Source organism: Rattus rattus, chromosome 11, assembly GCF_011064425.1.
Source record: "Rattus rattus isolate New Zealand chromosome 11, Rrattus_CSIRO_v1, whole genome shotgun sequence".
Taxonomy (NCBI): domain Eukaryota; kingdom Metazoa; phylum Chordata; class Mammalia; order Rodentia; family Muridae; genus Rattus; species Rattus rattus.
The window spans coordinates 2,614,018-2,638,946 of NC_046164.1; the positions used below are offsets into that span (position 1 = coordinate 2,614,018).

The 24,929-nt window shown below is 41.6% G+C and overlaps 1 protein-coding gene across 1 annotated transcript in view; it reads left to right on the forward strand.

Annotated features, from left to right (window-relative positions):
- The window catches only part of Slc4a4 (solute carrier family 4 member 4), a 331,652-nt gene that overhangs the window by 229,752 nt on the left and 76,971 nt on the right, over positions 1-24,929 (forward strand). Inside the window, exons 11-14 of the mRNA XM_032916131.1 lie at positions 1,033-1,187; positions 1,811-1,924; positions 4,355-4,529; positions 19,624-19,757. Coding sequence (XP_032772022.1) covers positions 1,033-1,187; positions 1,811-1,924; positions 4,355-4,529; positions 19,624-19,757 — 578 coding nt within the window. The remainder of the gene's footprint in view (positions 1-1,032; positions 1,188-1,810; positions 1,925-4,354; positions 4,530-19,623; positions 19,758-24,929) is intronic.

Consider the following 24,929-nt stretch of genomic DNA (forward strand, 5'->3'; position numbering starts at 1 on the left):
AAAGAAATTCACTTATAAAGATAAAAGGCTTGACTCTGGGAAGTCGTTCAGCTCAGCTCAGAAGAATGGGACACCAAAGACAAGGATTGTATGGCGTTCTGAAACCCCTCCTTGATGTGTATAAGACATGGCATTTTTGCTCTCTGTATTAGTTGCCTTTCTGTTGTGTGTTAAAACACCATGACTAAGGCAACGTATAGAAAAATGAAAGCATTCATTTAGGTTTATAACTCCAAAGGGATAAGAGTCTATCAGCACCAGAGTGGGGAGGGGGCATGGCGGCAGGTGGCAGGCATGGCTGTAGATACAGGGAGCTAAGTTTTTATATCATCAAACTCAAGCTCAAAGTAGAGGGAATAAACTAAAATGTATAGTGGGACTTTAAGCGCAAAGCCTGCGTCCTGTGATATACTCCCTCTTGGAAGGCTACACCTACTTCTCTAATCAGTGCCACCAACTGGAGACCATGTGCTCAAATGCACAAGACATTTCTCATTTAAACCCCTGTCTGCTTGGTGAATTACCTCGCTAAAATGGAGGCATGTGAGCCCTTTCTTCAACCCCTGTCCTTTCTGCCAATATATCTCAGGCTTTCTTCTTTGTTTTTGAATAGCTCCCATTGTTAGAGGACTACAGTGTGTGTGTGTGTGTGTGTGTGTGTGTGTGTGTGTGTGTGTGTGTGTGTGTGTGTGCTCTCCTTATCCCAACTTTAACAGTCCGTGTAAACTTATTCTCATAGTAATATTTAATTCTGAGACTGGTTTTCAGTAGAGACCTTGAAAACATATTCAGCAGGCTCTCACAGCAACGGTGAGAGTTTGAATGGAAAGCCACCATTGAAATTCCATCTCTTCAAACCTCTACTTAGATGCTGAGATCATAACCTGTACCCCCTCAATACACTGAATAGGGAGGAAGATGGGAGCAGATATAGGAGTGTCAGAGCGAACCGTGGGTGTGTTCCTCAGCTGTGATGTGTTGTGAGGCACACCGAAAGTTGCTCGTTGGATCAGCACTTCTCTTGCTCTTCAGGTGTTCCACGATATCGCTTACAAAGCGAAAGATAGACACGACCTGATTGCTGGCATTGACGAGTTCTTAGATGAAGTCATTGTCCTTCCACCTGGGGAATGGGACCCGGCAATCAGAATAGAGCCTCCAAAGAGCCTCCCATCATCTGACAAAAGGTAAGTTGCTCTCCACTTGGCAGTGTTCAGGGAACATCAAGTCCATGAGGAGGTTGCATTTCAGAAAAGAAGTAGGGCCAGGTTATGTTGTGACAGTCCTTGGTCCCCGTGGATATTTTGCCTCAGATGAGTTGCTGGCGTGCCTTGGCTTTGCATTTACTTGGCACTGTAAAATAGGTGTTGTGTGCTTTGATGTCCTTTAACAATTGCCCTTAGCACATCATGTGAGAAAGTGTCACTGGGGTTCTTTGGGGATGCTTAGGGGACGGTCTGCCAGTGTCTGTGGAAAGATCACTTTACTCAAGAAGAGCCCTTTAGGATAAGCAGGTTAAAACGTTTAGTAGAGTAGTTGAGGAGAGACCATTTCCTGAAAAATCTGCTATTCCCCCAGGTGGAACAGTTTCATTCCTGTAAGTGTGCAAGAAGTTAAACTCTTTGTTGACCCAGCTTCGGTCTGATTGCGAGACAGAACACTTTAAGGGTTATCTGTTAGCAAAAAATAAGAAATCATGGTTGTCTTCTGAGAAAGCCTTCATTCTCTGTCTTTAGAAGCATACCCCAGCCATGAAAGCCAACAAGCACAATAAACTAATGTCTGCTCGCACCCCGTTGTCTTTGCTTAGGAAGAATATGTACTCAGGTGGAGAGAACGTTCAGATGAATGGGGACACACCTCATGATGGAGGCCACGGAGGAGGAGGCCACGGTGACTGTGAAGAACTACAGAGAACTGGCCGGTAACTGCAGGAACCTTTTGCCATTCATGATAAGGTTTTCCTTAGATCTAAATTTCCCTTCCTTGTTCTCAATTCACTTTCAGTGTTTTATTTGCTGGTTTGTTCCATTGGTCAGCCAATAAATATTTATAGTATATCTGTTAGTCATTGTCACTGGTAATACAGCAGTCTAGGATGATTCGTCCTTATAGGTCTCATTTTGTAGAGATGGGGGAGGAATCTTAAGCAAGTAAATACAAATGCACCAATGGGTTTATGAGGAAAATGGAGGGGAAAATTAGGGGCTTTGTTGATGAATAGTATTAGAGTTTTAGACAGAGTGATCAGAGTGGACCCTGTAGATATAAGAAACATTCAAAGGAAGTGTTGAAGGGTGAGTGAGGGACAGAGTCATAGAGCACCCAGAAGACTGACATCCAGGCAGTGTGATCAATGGAGCCACTGATAGGATGATACAGAGAGGGCTAAGATTATGTTGGGTGAGAACGAGATGGAAGATTGACCAGGTATCCCGTGTGGCTTTCATGGTACCACATGTGGAAAGGGGTGGTCTGTAGGTCACTTCCCTGTCTCCTTGCCCAGTGGAGGATTCTGATTCCCAAGAACCTTCCTTTAACTTTCTATTGTGGTCATCTCTTCTCCATTATTAGATGATTTTGGGGGTGAAGTTAAGTAAAATTCTTAGTAGGATGCTCATTTCATGAAGATGTGGAAGTCATTGCAGATTTAAAAGCAAACAAAAATATGTCATTTTAATATGCATTTGAGTCTGAATGAAATGAAATTATTTCCTTCTGCTGGTGACCCATTTGAGTTTCTCCTCAAAAGGAATTATTTCCCTTCCTCTGACTGAATGAAGAATAAAACCCTCCCCACCTTCTGTACTGATTAATGACAGACTACAGTCTAGAACTCTGTCTTTGGTTATCATGCAAACATCATACAGTGTACTTACATCAATCTGAGGACATTAGTCACTTATTCAATATGGCTTCTGAATGCAGTCAAAAGACAAGATGACATGTATGAGGCCACTGGCAGCTTGACATGTATGAGGCCACTGGCAGCTTGACATGTATGAGGCCACTGGCAGGTTGACATGTATGAGGTCACTGGCAGCTTACTATGGCATTTTGTTTTACAGTACACTTTTTATAAGTAGAAAGAATATGCACTAAAGCAACAATAAAAGGCATGGTATGGCAAATGCACGAGCTGGTAGCAGAGCTATGTGTGTGTGTAACCATATGCTTTTACATAGCTCCCGGTCAAGGAGGTTTTCCTATGCCAGCATAGCACCACGACACACAAGGAGAGAACTGTGCTGGAGAATATTGTCATATCTAACGATACTTCTTTGTGATAGTATCGTTTTAGGTCCACTATCACCTTGTGAGGCCACAAGCACATACGCGGTCCATTACTGACCTCGCTGTCATGATGCGGTGCGTGGCGACAGTTCTTTATAAACTATTTTCACTAGGGAAAAACTGTGTCACTCTCTGCTGACAGCCCAGATAGGAGCTATGGAATTTAATGTGCTGAATTGCATCAGACTGTCCTTTCTTTTTTGATCTCTCCCCTTCCCACACTCAGTGGCTGCACACTCCTGTGTGTATCACGGGTACAGAGGTGGGGTGTGAGAAGCAGATGCAGGTGCAGAAGAGGCTCGTGTCAGGATTTAGAAAGGGGCACTTTGGAGAAGGCTAGTTGCAGGAAGAGTAGTCTGGTGCATGGGTTCAGCCTGCACTTTGCTTGTCGCACACCTGCATGCCTTCTACACTTCATGCCTTTGGGCCCTCCCAAATTCAGATTCTCAGAGGCCTACTCTGGCTGCCTATCTGTGGTTTTTTTTCAATGTGTCTTCTCTAGAACTATGTCATTACCACCTCCATTTAAAATTTCCATGATTTTTATTTACTCACCATCCTGTCTGTCCTCAGTTTCCCTAGCGTAAACTCCACAGGTCAGAACTTCAGAGCCTGTGTGGTTCAGTGTTGTGTTTCCCCCAGCTCACAGAATAACGACAGAGGGTGTGGGCCCCACAGGTCTCACCCTCCCAGAGTGAGGGGGAACGACATTGTGGCAACACCTTATGGGAGTTTACATGAAATGCAATGTATTCGGAGGTTTGCTTTCGGAGAGTAGAAAATTATAATGTGTCTACTCAGTGCTCTCATCTAAAGACAATCTTTGGGAAATGTTGGACCTATTCTAGTCACTGTAAAAAAAAAAGGGAAAGAAGAAGATATATTTCTCCACAATTCTTTTTTTCTGTCTCATCTAAATGAGACTGTCTTTAATAGTATCTTGTCATTGACTCAAGCGTTTTAAGTCCAAAGTGTTCGTGGTTTAGTGAATTACATCTTGATGAACTTAGATGGCTGTTTATCTTGTCCTTGATCACATGTTTGCTTTCTCCCTGCCCAGGTTCTGTGGTGGATTAATTAAGGACATAAAGAGGAAAGCACCATTTTTTGCCAGCGACTTTTATGACGCTTTAAATATTCAGGCTCTCTCGGCAATTCTCTTCATCTATCTGGCGACGGTAACCAACGCCATCACTTTCGGAGGCCTGCTCGGGGATGCCACCGACAACATGCAGGTGGGTCTGATTTGGGAGAGGACGCAAATAGTCCATCGCAGATTGTCCTTCTCACCCCTGCAGCTCTGCGAGGAGCAGATGGCCTTTCAGTTACTCAGCGTGACTGTCTTTCTTCTGCTAGATGCTGCACTTTACTTCGCTTCTGGCTTGCTGCTGTATTTCCAGCATGTTAGTAATTACAAAAATAGCTAGATGAAATCTGGCTTGAGTCACAAGTGGGGAAAAGAAGGGGAGGAAATGCGGCTCTACAATTCTATTTGGGCAAAAGCGTCTCAGCTGCTTGGATCCTGTGTGGTGCACCGGGCTTAGAGCTTCCAGGATCTGGTTGGCATGGGCCCACATTTGGTTTCACTTGGTGATCACACTCTTTGGGGACGCGTGCTTACCTGACTCTTTGCCCTTCTTCTAAGATGAGCAAATCTATGTATTGAGCATTGGAGTGGTCTGCTCAAGACTGGATTTGCATGCCTGCCAGTAGAATTCAGCTTCAGTGAATCCCAGCTGAAGTTGTTTCTTCTATTTCTGGACCAGCCCTCGCTGAGCTGTAAAGGGCCGGGCTGGGTTAATGTTATAATGTGAATGACAACCTCAGTTTGTTGGTTACTGGGGAGGTGGTGTTTGCCATCCTTTCACATCAATAATAGCCATGTTTTTTAATAGGAGAAAAGATGTCATATGTTTCCCCCATCAATTAGAACATGTGGAAATGACTTAAAGTTGGTCTGAGTAGTAGAAACAGTAGGCGTTGTTCTCGGTACTGAATACACAGAGAATGGAGCTGAACGTGAGTTGAAGCCCTTTTGAACTCTGTCTTTCCGCTTACTTTCCATCAGTGTCCAACCCATCAGGCATTTACACACGCTGCCAGCCAGCGTCTCAGTTTGGCAAATGCAGCTAATTCCCCCAAATTACTTTTGTCGCATTCCTAGTTTGCCTCTAGTTATACATCTATGCTCTAGAACCCTTTCTCAATGCAACGATAAGATACAGTAACATCTTTTGTGGTACCAAGGGAAAAGCTCCCAATCCTATTTTAGGTCAAGCATGCCTGTCCATTATGTGAAGCTGCTCTTTGTGGATGTGGTGGCTCTGGGCCCAGCCGAATGATTCTTTCTTTCACCCTTCATACACATTACAGTTCGACAGCACCTGAATTGGAAGTTGTCTAAGGGCTTCTACTCATGTAGTGCCTAGGCTTGAGTGACTGGATTTCTAGGGACACTCCCTACGGCTTTTCCTCAAGACTAGCTTGGGCTTCCTCACAGTATGGGCACCCTTAAAAGCTGAGGCTTCAGGAAAAGAGGTGCCAGCCATTCATTTTTCATCGCATGTGATCGTATACCTCACACGGCTTCGTTTCCTGACTTCCGCGGATGCACTGAAAATTCAAACTCTCAATGAAAGCTTTTAACTCTCAAATGTTACCACTGGTTGTCATTATGCTGATCAAAGAACATGGATTTCCATGTCACCCCCGGGCACGGTTGGCAGAGACCAAATGCGTTTTGCCGTTATGTGGATATCCTCATTCATAAGATAAGGATAACAACTAAACTGTAACAGTAATAACATGGTTATAACCTCTGACCTAGATTCACGCACAGCAGCAGTCCCTCATCCAGGTTACAACATAATGCTCACTAAGGTAGATCATTTAGGAAACCAGCTGGGAACGAAACTATCGAGGAAACACCTTGAGGCCAGCATAAAGCTAGCACGTGCAGCCACGTGTGCTGAGGAAATCAAAGAAATCTATGGCATTTAAAGAATGCATTTGTAGGGGCTTCCTCTGTTTATTAAAAGCATTGGTATATAAATAAATATTTTACCATTGAACACCTAATCAGATCATTGTATTTACCGTCTTTTTTCCTTTGCTTTTTAATTATGTTTATTCTTGAGAATTTCAAAAGTGCTGACACTGTATTTTGATCATAGGCATCCCTTCCTCCTCTCAGCTCCTCCCAGATTCACTGCAGCTCTTCACCTGCCACCCCCAACTTTATGACAGCTTTTGAAAATAACCTTGTAAATCCAGTTTGTACCTCCCTTATACCCAGCGTTGTGAGCCATCTGCTGAAGTCTGGTTAACCACTTCCTTAAACTTAACTGAATCTTCTTACTCCAGTGGCCAACCCCTGTCAGTCAGTCCTCAGGTGGAGGCTCTTGAGCCATCCTGTCTCCTTGATAGCTTGCCGAATGGCTTGGTCTCATGCAAGCATTGAGCAGGTAACCACAGCTGCTATGGGTCTAAGAGTCCAGCAGTCCTCTCGTTCTCAGAGGACTCCGTTTCACTCTAGTTCTTCCAGCTCTGGCTGAGAGACCTCCTTCCTATCTCAGATGAGGGTCAAGCTGTTTGAGGAAAGGTTGTGTACTGATGCAGAGTTCATGGCTGAGCACTCCCTAGGCACTCATTCTCTGTGTTTTGACCAGAGTGAGTTTCTGTGTTGATTACTGTCCACCAAATACAGAGACCTGTCGGATGATGTTTGAGGGATGCACTGTCCGATTTGGAGCTGATGATTAAGCACAAAACCAACAAAACCAACTTTTGTTCAGAGATATAGAGGTGTGCTTATGCAGAAACATTTAAAATAATGTTTGTGGATATTTTTCTATTCTTCTCATTGAAACAGTGGCAGTGTAATCTTCCTAAGTGTACCTCTGACGCTTCTTTGAAATATAACCCTTACACTCTTGTGAGATTTAGCTTCATGGTTTTGAGAGAGGGGGCAATGTGTGTGATGTGTGTATAGTGAGAGAGAGTTCTGATGATTGAACTCCAGGCCTTCGGCATACTGGGTATCGTAGTTAAGGTTTCTATCGCTGGGGTGAAATAATATGACTAAAGAAACATGCGGAGGAAAGGGTTTGTGTGGCTTACACTTCCACATTACTGATCATCACCAAGGGAAGACAGGACAGCAACTCGAACAAAGCAGGAACCTGATGACAGGAGCCGATGCAGTGACCATGGCATAGTGCTTCTTGCTGGCTTGCTCCTATTGCCTTGCTCATAGAACCCAGGACCACTAGCCCAGGGGTGATTACCACCCACCATTGATGGACCCTTCCCCGTCAGTCACTAATTAAGAAAAGGCTTTACAGGTTTGCTTACAGTTGGATATTATGGAGGCATTTTCTAAATTGACGTTTCCTCCTCTCACATGACTTAGATTGTGTCAAGTTGACTAAAGCCATCCAGTACACTGGGCAAGTAAGTCCTCTAGGACTTCATCAAATTTCCACCCCAGACATAGCTTTGGAATGTAGCATCTAAGACCAGAAGAGGAGAAGTTTGCCCAAGTTTGTTTTGGTAATGTTTGTATGAATCAGTTTCTATTTGAATGAGTCCTTGGGATAGTAGACTTTGTTGTGTAACATAAATAGATATGATGGGATTTCCCCCTGATGTATGTTGTCTGGGTAATAACCTGGCTCTGTTCTGGTTCTGAATATGTCAGGAGAAGTATGGAAGGGTTGGAGCATCACTCTGTTAAACAGGGCTCCTGGATATTATTAGGCTACGAAGTTGCTGACTCAAAGTCATACAGACTCATGAGGATATTTTTGGACATAATTTGTTTTATCTTATTAATTATTTTATAATATCCATTGATAATTTTGTTGAAACTTAATATAAGGTGGTGGAATTTTAAAAATTTCTGTGGATGAAATTACTGAAACATATTGCACTTCTCTTGCATATGAAGAAGGTTTTTCCCCTTAAAAGCTACATTGGCAAAGTCCTTCTCCTAGAAGGCTTGCAGTAGTCACAGAGGATAGTAGAGACACTGGGAAGGAAGGATGGAAGACGGGTGGTTATTAATACATATTTGTTGAACAGAACATTAACAAATAGTTTTTTCGTGTGCCTTAATAACTAGAGAGTGAGCTGGTTTGACATGTAAAGTATCTTTTGTGTGTGTTGCTCCTCACCTTCTGGATGTTCTATCCCTCCAGCAGAGCCTTCTTTTGCCTTGTCATTGAGACAACAAAATATTTTGTGGGTTTGACGATACATCCCGGGTCATTTTTTTAGGTCAAAGGCAGACATTCATTTATTTGCAATATGGAGTGCCTATCATGTACTAGATAGATAGAATTTTATGTGTTTGAGTTAGAGCGAAGGTGAGTCAAATGGGTAGCACTAGGCTGGTGAGACTTATATTTAGGCTACTCATGGAAGCAACCTCTGACTGGGTCCCTATGAGGCGCTAGTGTGGAATATAATACCAATAATTACCTTCCTAAACACATCTTCCGCAAAGCACTGGGCAAACTTTAGTGTTGGCAATTACAGCACGTCCTTCACAAATAAGGCAGCAGGTTAGTCGCCATAACACAAGCAGCTCAATGAGTCAACTGAAAATCACATCCATGCTTCTAAAGGCAGACTGCTCAGAGATGGTTTGGCTAGGGCCTTTATTGTCAGCCTACAAATAGACATGGGTGCTGGGGAGAAGCATGTTGTGAAAACACAGATGACTCACTGTGTGACTGTTGTCTAAGCGTACTCTTCTGCCAGCTTCTGTTCAGGAGGACCGGCCTGCTTGAAGACAAGAATTTGCTTTCAAGCATTAATTTTAGGGCTGATGGTATCTAGCTAGCTAGCTAGCTAGCTATCATCTATCTATCTATCTATCTATCTATCTATCTATCTATCTATCTATCTATCTATTATCATCTATCTATCTATCTATCTATCTATCTATCTATTATCTATCTATCTATCTATTACCATCTATCTATCTATCTATCTATCTATCTATCTCTCTATCTATCTATCTACCTACCTACCTACCTACCTATCTACCTATTATCATCTATCTACTTATCATCTATCTATCTATCTATCTATCTATCTATCTATCTATCTATCTATTATCATCTATCTATCTATCTATCTATCTATCTATCTATCTATCATCTTTCTATCATCTATCTATCTATCATCTAGCTATTTACCATCTATCTATCTTTCATCTAAATTTCATCTATTTATGAAATATATATATATGTCTCTTATCTATTTATGTGCTTGTCTATATCAAATGTGCATTTGGGTGTGCATGCATGTGTGTGGAAACAGATCATCTTGAAGTGGCAAAGATCACTTCTCATGGAACTGTTCAGAATAACATGCAGTCGAGGCTCTACAGTGGCTGTCAGTGTGACAAAATTGTATTGCCAGCACAAATGACTCAATGGATTCCCCAGTCTTACCAGGTATATTTTGCCAACCAGAACACTCTTAGAAGATGCTGGGGTTTACAAAGAGAACATTTACAAATTTCTTATAACAATAAGTGTGGGCCCTTATGTTTAGCTTGGGTTTCCTGGAGCAATGGAACTGCTTTGCCAAGAGTCAACCTTACATCTCAACCTCAACTTGTGTCCATTTCTCTTTACTAGAGTGTAGAGATCCATCCATTCCTGAGGCTTAAGAGTGGTGTATCACTTATCCTTCTTGATAAATTCCATCAAGTTGATTCTCTACTTTCCTTGCCATGAAGTAAAGAGAAAAAATTCAGACTCACTGTTCTGAAATCTCATCCCTTCCATAACTAAGCCATGACAGCATGCATGCTGATATCATATTTACATCTTTGGTTAGCAAACAAGTCATTTCTCTATTTATTTAGATACTTTGAAATTGTCTTAAATATATATATATATATATATATATATATATGTATATATATATTCCACCATTTACTATAGTTAAGCATTTTTCATTTTCAGAGCTATTTATGGAATTGGGCCTGATGGCACAGGCCTGTGATTCTAGCTACTCAGGAGGCTGAGGCCGGAGGATTTCAAGTTCAAAGCCAGCCTGAGCAACGTAACAAGACTCTACCTCAAAATGAAAGTAAACTAAGAGTTGAAGAAACAGCTCAGTGGTAGAGTACTTGATTAACATTGGACAAACCCTCAGCTCATTTGGTAGTCCTATAAAGAAAATACGTCTTTGCTAACACAGTGAGTCATCACTTAGATTGTGAGGAGGATATTAGTGTAAGGAAGACTCATGGAGGCTTTGTGGCAAGCCCCGTGTTATTTAAGAATCGTTCTTCTGTAGCACACTGAGAACATATTTTAATGAAAGTGTACGTTTAATTGTGAATGACTAAGCATAGCCTAGAGTGAAGACTGAAGAAAGCCATCTTAATTTTTTTTTAGGAGTAAATATAATCCTATTTTCACAAACCTTTCAGCAAAAGAGTGCAGTAAGATTTTTAGCATTCTGTAAAATTTGTGATATTTATGGAGCCTAACCGAGCACATTTTAAGAGAACTTGTCTCATAATAAGGAACATTTATAGCTGGCATCTCCAAATTTGAGGCTTTATTTTAGCATTCTGCTGTGCTGAGAGATTTTTCACCAATCTGCTCAAGTTGGAAAGTATCATTTCTTGGATCGGTAAGAAAGGTGCATGTTTGCACTGCCTGTCATGCATAGTTTGCAGTGGCAGGATTGACATTGACATGAATTGATAATGGACTGTGAAATGGACAATAGTGTCGGGCTGTCTCACTGCTGCTCTTTGGCACCAAAACGCTTTTCCTTTAGGAGTAGGAAACACAAAAACTCATTACTCCGTACAGGAGCATATTGGAGCTTCAACATGTGAAGCAGAAATAGTCTGTGGAGGTGATACAAGTTGTTATTTTGGTCGGCCCAAGTAAGCAAGCCTGTTTAGTGACAAAGGAAGAAATCCATCTTGCTTACCCAGGGTTCTAGAAAGGAACTTTTAACTTTAAAAACACGTTTTAGAGGCTAGGGAGATGCCTCAGTGGTTAAGGTTTGGGACTTGCATGTGCTGAGGACTGCAGGTCAGATCTCAAGAATGCACATGAATGCTCGAAGGGCATGGCGGACCCCCTGTAATGATAGCAGTCTGGTGGCAGAGATAGGACATCCTTAGAGCAAGCTGGCTAGCCAGAGTAACTGTGCTTGTGAGGTCTGGGCACAGTAGATAGTTTCTGCCTCCATACTTAAGGTAGTGAGTGAATAATCAATGAAGACTTCTGACAGCAAGCTTGGGCCTCTACACATGTGTATACACACACACACACACACACACACACACACACACACACACACACTCCCACCTACCTGAACATACCATAGGTGAACACACACCTCTCTACATGCAAATGTTGCTTTACAAGTTGTGAGTTAAGTTTACCTGACAGAAGGGAAGTCATTGGTACTTTTTTATTACAAAGACGTTTGTCAGCTTTGTTTGTTTGGTGATCAGAAAATTAAAGTCATTTGGATAAGATAGGACATCCCAAATGATGCTAAAGTAAAAATTTATCCTTTTGAGCTTATGGCTATTTTGAAAATAGCTTCTCCAGTACGACATTTTCATTATATCTTTACCATATATATTGCAAAATATAAATACACAGGTAGATGAACGTAGGGTATTATGTAAATGAGATTACATATTCATATTTTAAAAGTTATATTTTGTGGGCATTTCCTACTTCAATAGTTTTTTAACCTAATTTTAGTAACTATCACATAATATATACACTATAATTTATTTAATAAACTTATATTCTCAGTTTGTCCCAGGTTTCTCTTTTATAAAGAGTACTACGGTCATCAACTTTATATTTATTATTTATAAATATCTCCCTAAGGTAAACCCCTGGCAAAGTTATTGTGCAATATATTGATTACAGTTGTTATTCATTTCAAATTATACTCACAAAGGTTATTCTAACTCGTATTTCTAACAATAGTGGGCAGGAGTACTCATTTGCCCACACCTTGTGAAACAGATTTTCGCCCTAGATTCTCATTTTTGTTATGCTGTGTGTTGAAAAAGAATAGCTTGCTTGGATTTGATCTACTCCTGTTCTTTTAATGAGCCTGGGTATCTGTCCACATTGACACAGACCATCCATTCTCCCCGATGCTTATGTCCTTGCTGTATCCTCCTTTTAGGGCATTTAGTTTCTCCATTAGTGACTCCCTGTATAATAAGGGTGTTTTCCTTTCCTCCTTAGGCAAAGATTTACAAAGAGATTTTTTTTTTTGTAATGCCATGATGCCTTTTAACTGTGTTTGTGGCTTCTCTGGTTGTACAGATTTTAACTTTCACAGTCAAGCTTCCTGTCGTCTTGATTCTTGTTTCCCCTCCCAAAGATTAGAAAAATATTTCCCCACACACTTCAGCTCTTTTATGTTCTCGGTTAGTTGTTTTATACATCTGGGATTGATTTTTGTGTAGTGTTAGACTAGAGTTGGGTGTTTTACATACATGTTCACAGCTCTTCAAAGAACAGAAGGCCTCTGTATCTTGCCCCTGGTTCTGTTCCCAGAGAGTTCAAACTCTCTTGCTGAAGTCCTGGGCCCATGCTTTTCTCAACCAGAGCTGGAGTTTGTCTTCCCTGATTGTTTAGTTTCTGCTGGCAGTGTGGCCTGAAATCCTGTTTATGACAAGCCTAGCAGCAGGGAGTATGACCATGAGGAGCTCTAGTGCTTCCTTTGCATTGGACAGAAATGATATTGGGTAAGGCTGCCTCATCGTGGGGGTAAAACAAAGGCTCAACAGCCTGCCTTCCTCCATGCGGACCTGTAGTGTGTGTAACTAGCCCTTTGTTTTAATTGGATATTTTATATATTTACATTTTAAATGTTAGCCACTTTCCCCATTTCCCCCTCTTCCATTCCCCCTTCTAATTTTTCTATGAGGATGCTCCCCCTCCATCTCACCCACCCACTCCCACCTCACCACCCTGGCATTCCCCTACACTGGGGAAACAAGCCTTCACAGCACCAAGGGTTTCTCTTCCTGTTGATGCCAGACAATGTCATCCTCTGCTATATATCCAGCTGGGGCCATGGGTCCCTCCATGTGTACTCTTTGGTTGATGGTTTCGTCTCTGGAAGCTCTGGGGGGTCTGGTTGGTTGATATTGTCGTTCTTACTATGGTATTGCAAACCCTTTCAGCTCCTTCAGTCCTTTCTCTAACTCCTCCATTAGGGTCCCTGTGCTCAGTCTGATGGTTAGCTGCAAGCATCCTTATCTATATCAGTAAGGCTCTGGCAGAGCCTCTCAGGAGACACCCATACCAGGATCCTGTCAGCATGTATTTCTTGGGATTGACTGGGCTTGGTTGCTGCAGATGGGATGGATCTTCATGTGGGGCAGTCTCTAGATGCCCTTTCCTTCAGTCCTTGCTTCACTCATTGTCCCCGTATTTTCTCCCATGAATATATGAAGCTCAAGAGGAAGGAAGACCAAAGTGTGAATGCTTCAGTCCTTCTCAGAAGGGGTGGAACTAGCTCTTAATGCTGTTGTGAAGGAGGAAGGGAGATGTTCATCAGGTGTATCTCAAACTTGGACCTCAAGAGAATCACCCGGGAGCTCTGAGAGTTCATTCGCTAGGCTTCATCGCCCTGTCATTTTGCAGAGATGCCAACCTAATTGCTCTACGTAAATATGAAGGATTAGTATTTTAATGAACAGACAAACACACGTGAACTTTCTCAGGTACTTTTCGTGTGACCTGAGTTTGACCTCAATACTTGCATTCTTTCTTTCCTTAAAAAAATATTTTTTATTTATTTTTAATATATGTGTCTGTTTTTCCTGCATGGGTGCATGTGTATCCTATGTGTGCCCAGTGTCTTGCAGAGGCCAGAGGGATATATTCAGACCCACTGGCACTGGAGTCACCAAAGGTTCCAAGGTATCATGTGGGTTCTGGGAACTGAATCCAGGCCCTCTGCAAGAGCAAATATGTGTTCTTTTTTTTTTTTTTTAATACGTATGTTTTTTATTGGATATATTTTTTATTTACATTCCTTTTTCCTTCCATCTTTATTAAATTGGATATTTTATTTACATTTCTTTTTTTTTTAATTTTTTTTTTTTCATCTTTATTAAATTGGGTATTTCTTATTTACATTTCTATTGTTATTCCCTTTCCCAGGTTCCAGTCCAACCTCCCCTAACCCCTCCCTCTCCCCTTCTATACGGGTGTTCCCCTTCCCATCCTCCCCCCATTACCGCCCTCCCCCCCAACAATCACGTTCACTGGGGGTTCAGTCTTGGCAGGACCCAGGGCTTCCCCTTCCACTGGTGCTCTTACTAGGCTATTCATTGCTACCTATGCAGTTGGAGCCCAGGGTCAGTCCATGTATAGTCTTTGGGTAGTGGCTTAGTCCCTGGTTGCTTGGCATTGCTGTTCATATGGGGTTTCAAGCCCTGTTGAGCTGCTTCTCCAGCCCTGCTTGAATCATTCTTAACTTACTTTTAATATTGAGATTTAGCTTCTGCTGGGTCACAGCATTAGAATTCTTGCAGGTTTTAGCACTCAAGTGAAGGTAGACATAAGGTTGATTTCGGCCTAGACAACAGTGAGTTCAAAGCCAGCCTGAGCTACAAATCAGGACCTTCGCATAAACACACACACACACACACACGCACACACGCACGCACACACACACACACACACACACACACACACACACGCAAAACAGTAAACATTGCAGTTGAGCTGGATTTGCCTTCCTTTCCAGTGGCATCAGCTGCCTCGTGTATTTTTCTTGGCTAAACTTCAGATTCAAAGACTCATCTACATAAATTCAATTTTATTATTCGGCAAGCTGTACTGTTCATGTAAATCATCCCAAACATGAGCTAAATTCTCTCTGTTTATGAGTCGAAATAAAAAAAAATTTTTAAAGCTCGTCATATCACAGTAATATTGGTGAATGCACTGTCGTTTAATGCAACTGAAATATTTTATTTTCTAAGTTCTACTAGTTTGCAAATTGCCTAAGAAACAGAAAATATGGTGTTTTCCTTAGCCTTTATGTTGTTTCCTCCCTTTCTCTTACTGCTGCCAAGAAAGCCCTCCTCCACAGGCTAACAATGGTGAACCAAAACAATAAGGTCTTTACTATATAGTCACAGACGTTATTTTGTGGTATCATAACGCGACGATGAATTACAATGAGCTTGCAGGCTTTCATCTTTGATGTCTGATGTCCAGTTCTCTTGCCCTTGCTTTACATTGCTATAGGGGCGGTGACACTCACAGTTCGTGTCCAAAGTAGTATTAAGTCACAAAATACTGATGTTTCAAACACAGCTGCATTTTAACATTTTTTTTTGACTCTTCCTCCTGTGGTTTACATTTCTGCTTGATTTTGAAGGTTTGAGACATGTCCCACTTTTCCTGGCTGTTTTGTAAATCAGAGGATATCTTGGGTTAGATTTCACACCTTCATGCAAGCAGAAGGACACTTGGGAGTTGTTTAGTGTGAGAGTTTTGATCTCCATCATAACATAAATAACCCATTTTTGTAACATAAACAGACTACTTTGTTTTGTTAGAAGCATCAATTTTAATACGAAGAAGCAACTCTTTGGGCCACAGTGCTGCCTTCGAGGTAACTATATTTTAATGCAGAATTCAAGAGGCCCCGCCCCTTCCTAGTAAGGACTAATCTCTATTTAAGCCATTCCTTACAGCTTCCCACCTTCTTCCTGTTTTGAAGGTAAAAGTAGTGATTCCTGGGTGTGAGGAAGGGATGAGAAGGCGGGGAGACCAAATCTTACATCTCTACTTCGAGTTCTACTGTGCCCTGGGCTCTTTTTTTTTTTTTTTTAAATTTAATCCAGCAGTTTTCAGCCTGTGGGTCATGATCCCTTTGGAGGTCATTTATCAGACATCCTGCATATCCGATATCCTGCGTATCCATTACAATTCATAACAGTAGCAACATTACAGTTATGAAGTGGTAATAAGATAACCTTATGGTTGGGCCAGGGGGTCCCCACTTCATGAGGAACTGTATTAAAAGCTTGCAGCATCAGGAAGATTGTGAACCACTGCTCTGATCCAAGTAATGATCCAGTCAGATAGCCATAGCTTTGGCAGAGAGACGCTGGGCTCTAGGGCAGTAACTGGTGGAACTGATGTAAGCCCACAGAGCCATGTCTGCAAGGTTTGCCCCAGGGCTGAGCCAGCTGCCTGGGACCTTAGCACTCATCAAGCCCCACCTCTTCATCTTAGATCCAAATAAGCATGTTGCGTATGAGAGGCTGCTGCTATTCAAAAGGCTTTTAGCCACCGGAGACTATGCTAGGCATGTCCCATATTCTGTCTGATCTAACATGCAGATTAAAGGTTACTCTGGGACTGTGATACAGCTCTCAGGCACCTGGAGACGGTGAATGCAGAGCCCGTTTCTCTACTCTGTCGCCTTTTATTTTATTACTTGAAAGAAAGGAGGTGACATTCTGAAGATCATTGGGTCTCATGTGGCAGAACAGTCTAGACTCCGGATTTCCGGATTGCTGTCTGTCTGCTTCTACTAGTGGTTTCTTACTCCCTTTCTGTCAGAGGAAGGCCAACCAAGAGTGTCAGGACACTTCGTGTCCCCTTCACGTCCCATGCCCCCAGTCCTAGCCAACTGCACCTTTGTGAAGTGCTCAGAAATTCTTTTCCTTCTAGAAATCAGATGTAGAAGGATCTTTAAGACTCACAGCTGTTGACAAGACATGACTCAAGCTTTTCTTTTAAAACTCAATACCGGTGAACAGTGGATAGGATAAACCAGAAAAGGTGTTTACATGATTTTTTTTTTTTTTTGTAAGTTACATTGAGCTCTAGTTACAGTTAACGTTATTCATTGCCTTGTTTATTTAAAAAAAGTTTTTTTTGTGGGTTGTGAGAGGAACATGTCAAAGTGTGGTGAAAATGGTTCTTTTCTCAGAAATGCTGGAAGCTTCTCTCGGTTTAAGCAAGTTTCCAGTGCAGCGTGTGTAGTAAATCACCTGTCTTTGCTTCAGAATTGTCAGCCACAGAATGGAAAACTAGCACTTACGGAGGGATCAAGCACTGCAATAAAAATAATCTGCCTTCGAGTCATCACGTGGCTTCCATAAATCATGGCAGTTTTCTGGAAGAAACTGCTTGCTGTCTTTACTGACTGAGCAACCAGGACTCTTGACCTTTGATAAAGAGACCTAGGGTGTCACTTGGGCGTGTCTTAGGTTCCTCCAGCACTAGCTGGGAGCCTGCAAAGCTCGTGGACGGGTGGTGGGCAGGGGAGGAGAAACAGAAGATGTAGGAAGACCTTGTTCCTGCCCTCCCAGAGATGGATGGCTATGGTGAGCCAAGCAGAGGATCCGAAATCTCATGGTTGGTCCTCCTTCCTGATTTTACACCCTGCCTATGCAGGTTGAGCCATGTTTTGGTTCTGTGCTAAGGATAAGACATAGGGACTCTGGTGTTTGATGGAGAATGATGCTGTCTGTTTGCCTATTAAATTTGCTTAGACTGTGTCATAAAGGACACATTTTATACTGCCATGTAAGTGGATCATCTGGAGCGTTTAAACCCTTAACTTTTAGGGGCGTTATAAAAAAATAAAGATAAAATTGTGAAAGTTCCCTGTTTATGAGCAGAAGCTGACAGTTTCCCTATCTAGGAAAATCCAAGCCTAAGGATTTTTCCACTCCTTTAATACTTGTAAAGAGTGACGTGGACACACATTTCCAATAGCTCTTATCCAGTGCGTACACATCACTCAACTGACCTGAGTGTCACAGTGTCAACAGTCAATAAATCAAGACAGTAGTCTATGGAGGCATAGGGGAAAAAAAAAAAACCTTTTGGGTTTGTCCATCAAAGTGCATCTTGGTTGTGTTGTTTCGCTTCCTGCTTGAATTCTTCCCTACGAGTAACAATGGCTATTAAAAAAAAAAAAATGATGCTCTCTGGCTATTCCTTGGCACTCACATGTGTAAAAGTGGGGCCCTCTGTGTGTCCCTCTGGCTAGATTCAAAATTGTACTCTCCATGACATGACTAAGGAAGGTTGTTTTGTAACTTAGTGATTCCTTCGCGTATTGCGTCTGTGCTAAAGGAAAAGAATGAGTTCATGTTTGGAGGTGTCAACAAAAACTTAACTGTTCATATGTCTGTGCAAAGTTCCTAGAAGTTTTCATGCAGTTTGCATTGGAATGTGTTAGCGTGGGATGAGAATCATCTTCATCAGTCATCATCATCATTGTCATGGTCATCGTCATTGTCAGCAGCAGCAGCAGCAACATTATTATTATTATTATTTTTCTTTTTTTTTACAATTGGTGGCTTGGGTAGGGAGTGGGTGGGTGGGAACGGGAGAGTCTTCTTGGAGGTAGGGGGAGGGGGAAGGAGTATGGGAGAGAGGGGAAGGGGGATAACATTTGAAGTGTAAATAAATAAAATATCCAAGAAAAAAAACAAAAATAATTGCAAATGTCCAATAGAGAGCTATTCGCAGTTAATGGTTGCTGGGGGAGGAAGAGTCAGTTCTCTTCAGGAATGTGACCTCTTCAAGGTTGCTCATACTCCAGTGGACAGCCCTTTACTCATGCACACATAGGCAATACTTAGAGGACTTTGCGGCTCGTGGAGAGAAAAAGAAAAGAGGGGATAATAAGTTGGGAGGTGATGTGGAGGCTGGTGTTGAGGAGCGATTCAGAATGGTGAATGGGATGGATTTAATCAAAATGCATGTATACATGTATGAAATTGATGCAGACATGAAATAATTGTTGAAATGGCATCATTGTCCTTGTCCCCTTTGTTCTCACCCCCCTTTTCAAATCTTCTCTATTAGGAAAAAAAAAAGGCATTTGTGCTTAACTTGTAGCTACTTAAAAGTACAAGGTATAATGGCACCGAAGCAAACACTGAAGAAGCACAAGAAGAAAAATAGAGTTAAAAAAAAAGCCGAATCAATTCTTCTGTTTGGTGGGTTTATAGAATATGATTTTTATTAAAGGAACCCTCAATACGTTTTAAAGTAACGGTCAGAGATGCCGTTCCCTCCTGGATACCAGTCGTCTCAGTCATGCCACAGTGTGGAACAACCAACCCAACCCTTGTAGTAGGGAGGATCTGGTATGTGCGTGCAAAGACCTGTGGTGGTCTTTCATGGACTCTTGTTTGCTGGGGAGCTCGTGCTAACACACACAGCTTCATTCTGTGGCTGACAGCACAGACAGGAAGTACAGGTGTGGGTTCTTGGGTTTGCTTTTGCTTCACCACCGCAATGTTCTCTCTTTCAGGGTGTGTTGGAGAGTTTCCTGGGCACTGCTGTCTCTGGCGCCATCTTTTGCCTTTTTGCGGGTCAACCGCTCACCATCTTGAGCAGCACGGGACCTGTTCTGGTGTTTGAGAGGCTTCTTTTTAACTTCAGCAAGTATGTATCTGTCTGTGTGTCTGCCTGTCTGTCTGTCTGCCTGCCTGCCTGCCTGCCTGCCTGTCTATCTGGTTACTTGATCTATGTTTTTCCCTTTGGACAAAGCACAGAAGAGCAGTGAAATAGATCCAAGAAGCTGCCAAAGAACTGGTGTGATAAGACTTGGAAGTCAGAAGTGCCTCAGTGATTAAGTTGTCCAGAGCTTAGTTTGCAGTCATTTCAAGAGGCCCATCTGTTGTGCTTTCCGCTCATTCCTTCCCCAATAATTCTCTTCCTTGTTGCTCTGTTTCATGTCCTGAGGGCTGACTCCCAAGGACTAAAAGCCCCAGATTCCTTTGCCCTCCAGGACTTCCTGCTGGTTTAGATAATGAAGAGAGAGCAAAGTTTCAGTATGTCATGTTCTCCCATCATCCCCTGCTTTCAACACAGCAGCCTGGCTTGCTTCCCGACACTGGCCTCTGTCAGGTGGCCTGTCTAGCCTAGTTTTAGCTCACCAGGCTCTTGTAACTCCATTCCTTGTGTGACCTTTAAAAGCCCAAGATTGATAATGGCTCCCTGCTCTAGTTAACTCTGAGTGGATCCTCATTGCCATTTTAAGGGGAGGGGGAGTTAGGCTTCTGTGAATAGCCTGTTTATTTTATTTTCCTTGAGTCCCACTTTAAAATGCCCTTTTCTGTCATGATACTGAAACAGTGAAGAAACCAAATGACTTGTGCCAGGTCGTATGGTTCATTACTAAAAGAAGCAGAATGTTCTTAACCCATGGCTCTCCTGTTCTTCATTGTAGATAGCGTCCAGCACCCAGATGGGTAGAAATGATGCCAATATTTTCTTTTAGCAATTGATGGATCATTTTAAATGGGGAAGGGGGTTATTGAGATAAGGAAATTATTTAAATTGTTATTTTACCACACAGATGGATTCAAAGTAAAATTGGGTATTCTTGTGTCTCTGCCGTGCTTGCTATTCTTCTAGGACAGAATCACCTTCACTGGATGGTCTCAGTGCTTAGATCATGGTTTGCTGTGTCTTGTGACCATTCCTTTGCAGAATTTCCATATTCTGTATTGTTGCATATTGCCAAGATTTTAATTTTAGAATACCCAGCGTCTACACCGTAACTGTTTTCGTTACTTCTCTGTTGCCGTTCTAGGATGCTCTGACAAGCTGTAACTTAGAGGAGAAAAGGTTTATGCTAACAGTTCACTGCAAGGAAAGCATAGTGAAAGAAGTGTGAGGGGGACCTGGCTGTCAGGAAGACAAGAAAGATCAGAAAATGGGGCCATACCACCTCAAAGCTAACCTCTAGGATTGCACTTCCTCCAGCCGGCTTCTGCCTTCTGAACCTCCCATACCTTTCTCATACAGTGCTACCAGCTGGTGATCACCTGTCCAACTCATATCAAACCAAACCATAACAGTACTTGCGGACTTGACAGCTCTCACAGAGCTTTTGAAATTGCGTGTGCCATCCAAACTGATCATAGGTTAATTGAGAAAGTGGAGGTTGAAATCTCATTTTTTTAAAAAAGAAAATCTGGGCAGAGAATATCGGTGAATGCCTTCTGAGCACTTGAAGATGCAATGTTTAAATAGAACTGAGACTTTTTCTGTAGACCCTTCTTACGGATTTCTCCTCCACCATAATTCTGAGAGGGACATGGAAAGAATTTTATTCATGTCAGTTTATAGAGAGAGTCAAACAGTTTTCATATGTTTAAGAAAACATTTTGTGAGACCAGAAAGGCTTCATGGGAAGATTAAACAAGTGTGTGGTATAAACAGGAACAAACAGACAGGGGCTTTCAGGGAGATTTATTGGATGCAATGTGATCAGAGTCTGAATCTACAGAAAATGTTTGTGCCTTGGTTTGTTTTACTTATTGTAGGCTACAGAGTATTTCCTTCCACCAAGCGAGTTCCTTTCTCACTTTCCCTTCTGTTTCATCATAATTGGTTCTGTTGCATAGTTCCCAGCAGTTTATTTGAAAACAGTTGTAAAGCAACGAGAAACATTTGCAAAACTGCCTTAAACCCAGCATCGACTATTATGTGACAAATGGTACTTTTATTCATTTACTTCTCTTAGAATCCCAGTATTGCTGGTATTTCCTCTGGAGACCGAGTACTTTGCGGCACATGGTTTCCCAAAGCTGCTTTGACCCACTACTAGGCTTAAGATGCCCCATGGAAAACAGCTTCCCACTGTGCCTTGCAAGTACAGTATTCCAGTCTCCAATTGGTCATTTCCTCTTCAGTACACCAAAGAATCAAGATGGCTGTCCAGTCAAGCAACTATTATATTAGTTCATCTTGCCCCACTTTGCACCAACATAATTTTCCCTTTCAGGAGCTGTAGTTGAGTCCTTGTTTCACAGGATCGGGGTAGTTATCACAGATCACCAACTGGTATGGTACTAAGATTCTCATCCTCCAGTTCTTCTTGAAGCTGTAAACATTGTGGATTCATAGCAGTGCCATTGTTTTTGTTAGTGATTTTATTAGAGTTCATTCTCACTGAGCTACGCCGGTGGCTTGAAAGTCTCTTAGGATAGCGAGTTTGGTGTATACGGTTTGTCTGTGCATTTGTCCTTTGTGTCCAAACCCATGATGCTTTAATTGCTAACAATTAATGGATTTGTCTCTTACCTCTCTTGCAAGCATCAATTCTGTAACAACTTCTAGCATTCTTGGAACAAACCCGGAGTGCGTTAGCTTTCAGTCTGGGCATGGTGGCGTATGCCTATAATTTTAGTATGTGGAAGACAGGCAGAGTAAATGCTGTGACTTCAAAGCCAGCCCCGGTTGTATATTGAGTTCCATGCAGGCCTGAACTACTGAGCGAGCCTCTATCTCAAAGGCAAAACAGAAAACCAACCAAACAAACAAAAAAGATCATTCTACGTTCTATTTAGTTAGGGAAGTTTTAAACTTTTAAGAAACATGCTGGTTTACCCAAATGGTAGTAAAACATTTCTTAATTGTCATTTTTGGTGCTGTCTCGTGTGATAACGTGAACTCTCTCAGTTCTTTGGGCATGTTTTTTTTCTGCAGTCTGCTTAACTCACACAGACATAGCATGAAGCAGTAGAGTATACACAGACGTGCATGGCATTAAGCAGTAGAGATTAGATACACAGAGAACTGGAATAGAAGATAAAGCTATTGTTGAAATATCTCTGAAGATCTATAGAACATAAATCACACTAAAGTTCATAATTTCCATTTCTTTTCTCTATTCTACTTCTTACCTAATGGGATGTGGCCTATCCACATTTATCCAAAAAGTCCATGCAGTTACATGTTAATCTCTTCAGAAACAGACTTTTGGAAACACACAATAATGTTTGGCCATATATCTGCACACCCTATATCCCAGTCAAGTTGACATAAAATTAACTATAACTGTGTGTAAGAAACTTTAAAATCCAACATTCTATAATTATTTCCTAGCTCCATGTAGTAACTCCCAGGCCACTGCCAGTCACTGTCTTAGTCAAGACATGAGTCACAGGCATGCTCTCCTTCATTTATTATGAATGTATTAGTCAACTTTTAATGAGCAAAGTATTGTTCTGGGTGGAGGAGTAGAATTCTGTTCTATGAGCAGTTGGGAAGTCATTGGAAGGTTTCAGTTGAGATGTATGATTAGCACTTGAAAGATTTCTGCTGTGGAAAGTTGCTTCGAGTAAGGCAAGCATAGATATTGGTAGATGAATGAATTCAGAGGTTTTTATCGGGCAAATATTTAGTTGCTCAAACTGAGTTGATGATAGGGAATGAGGCAATCTGATGTCTTGGGAGAGTGTTCCAACAGTGACTAATAGCTATCAGAAACCCGTTGTCTAGAAACAAGGCTGTGATTATCAAGTGTGAAGGATCCTTGGTTCTTAGGTTCTATTTCCTCTCTCATCACATTATAAAATAAAATGACAAATTATGAAATTAACAATCATTTAAAAATGCTCATTCTCTACCTTATTAGAAGATAACCAATATGTAATCATGAAATATCAATGCTCAACCCATTGTTTTCTATAATTCTTGACCTAGAAGAAATAGGCAGAGCACTGAAAGACAGTAGCCTACTTTAGATGTTGATGCTGGTTCATTCTAAGACTTCTACAGAACAAGCCCAGGCAGAACAAGGTACACACAGATACTTCACACACAATATGATAAAAGGATGTCCTACCTGTGGGCATTCGAATGAGAACCATTAGTGTTTGGCTGTATCATGGCAGATCTCTTGATCTGATAACAGCCTGTGTTTATCCTCCTATCTCATCTTGTTAGTGATACTCTGTCCAGAGTGCACATTTCAGGGTACCTTATACCACGTATCTTTTAGACCCCTCTTCCACTTCCTACTCAGTCTAGAATGTTTCTTCATACATATTCTCCAACACCTTGATGTCCTTTCTGCAACTTCATTCACTGCCAGAGTTACTTACCCTCTTCTCTCATGACACCATCACTTAGCATTTCATACTATAATTGTCTTGATCATTTTGTCTCTTTTAGTGAAAGACAGACCATACTTGAGCACACACTACAAAATGATGTTGCTGTTGTCTTTATTAACCAGGTCATTAACTGGTACATTATCCCTTGCACATCTGGTATTGATGCTTTTAAGTAGTTTACTCTGTACACTTCATGAACACTTATTTTAAAAATGTTTTTTTTAAATTTAAGCTCATTGTTTAACAAGTTCATACATGCATCATGGTTATACTCACTCCACCCATCTCTCCTTCATCCCTATGAACCCTATGTTCATCCTCTAGAAGTCCTTTTCTAAGACTGACAGTCATTTTAGTGTTTTATAACTCACCTAGTTCAACCAGGGTCTTTTGTGCGACCATACTTGGTATTTTTCTTTAAAGTCTGGTGGGTTTGCTAGTATACTGACATGTGAAGGCAATAACTCCCTGTTTGCCGGAATCTGCCTGCAGCTAATAGGTAATCCCTGAGTTACAGGACTCTGTGAACTTGTTCCCTACCAATACTTGACTTCTGGTGATCTCATTGTTTATAAATCAAGTGTAATAAATGGCAACTGGTTGAAGTTTGTCATTGCGATTTTTGTCTTCCCCCAACGATAGTACAGATGTCTTCTGTCTTTTATATTCTTTGTGGCCTCTTTGCTACAGAACTCCTTGAGCATTG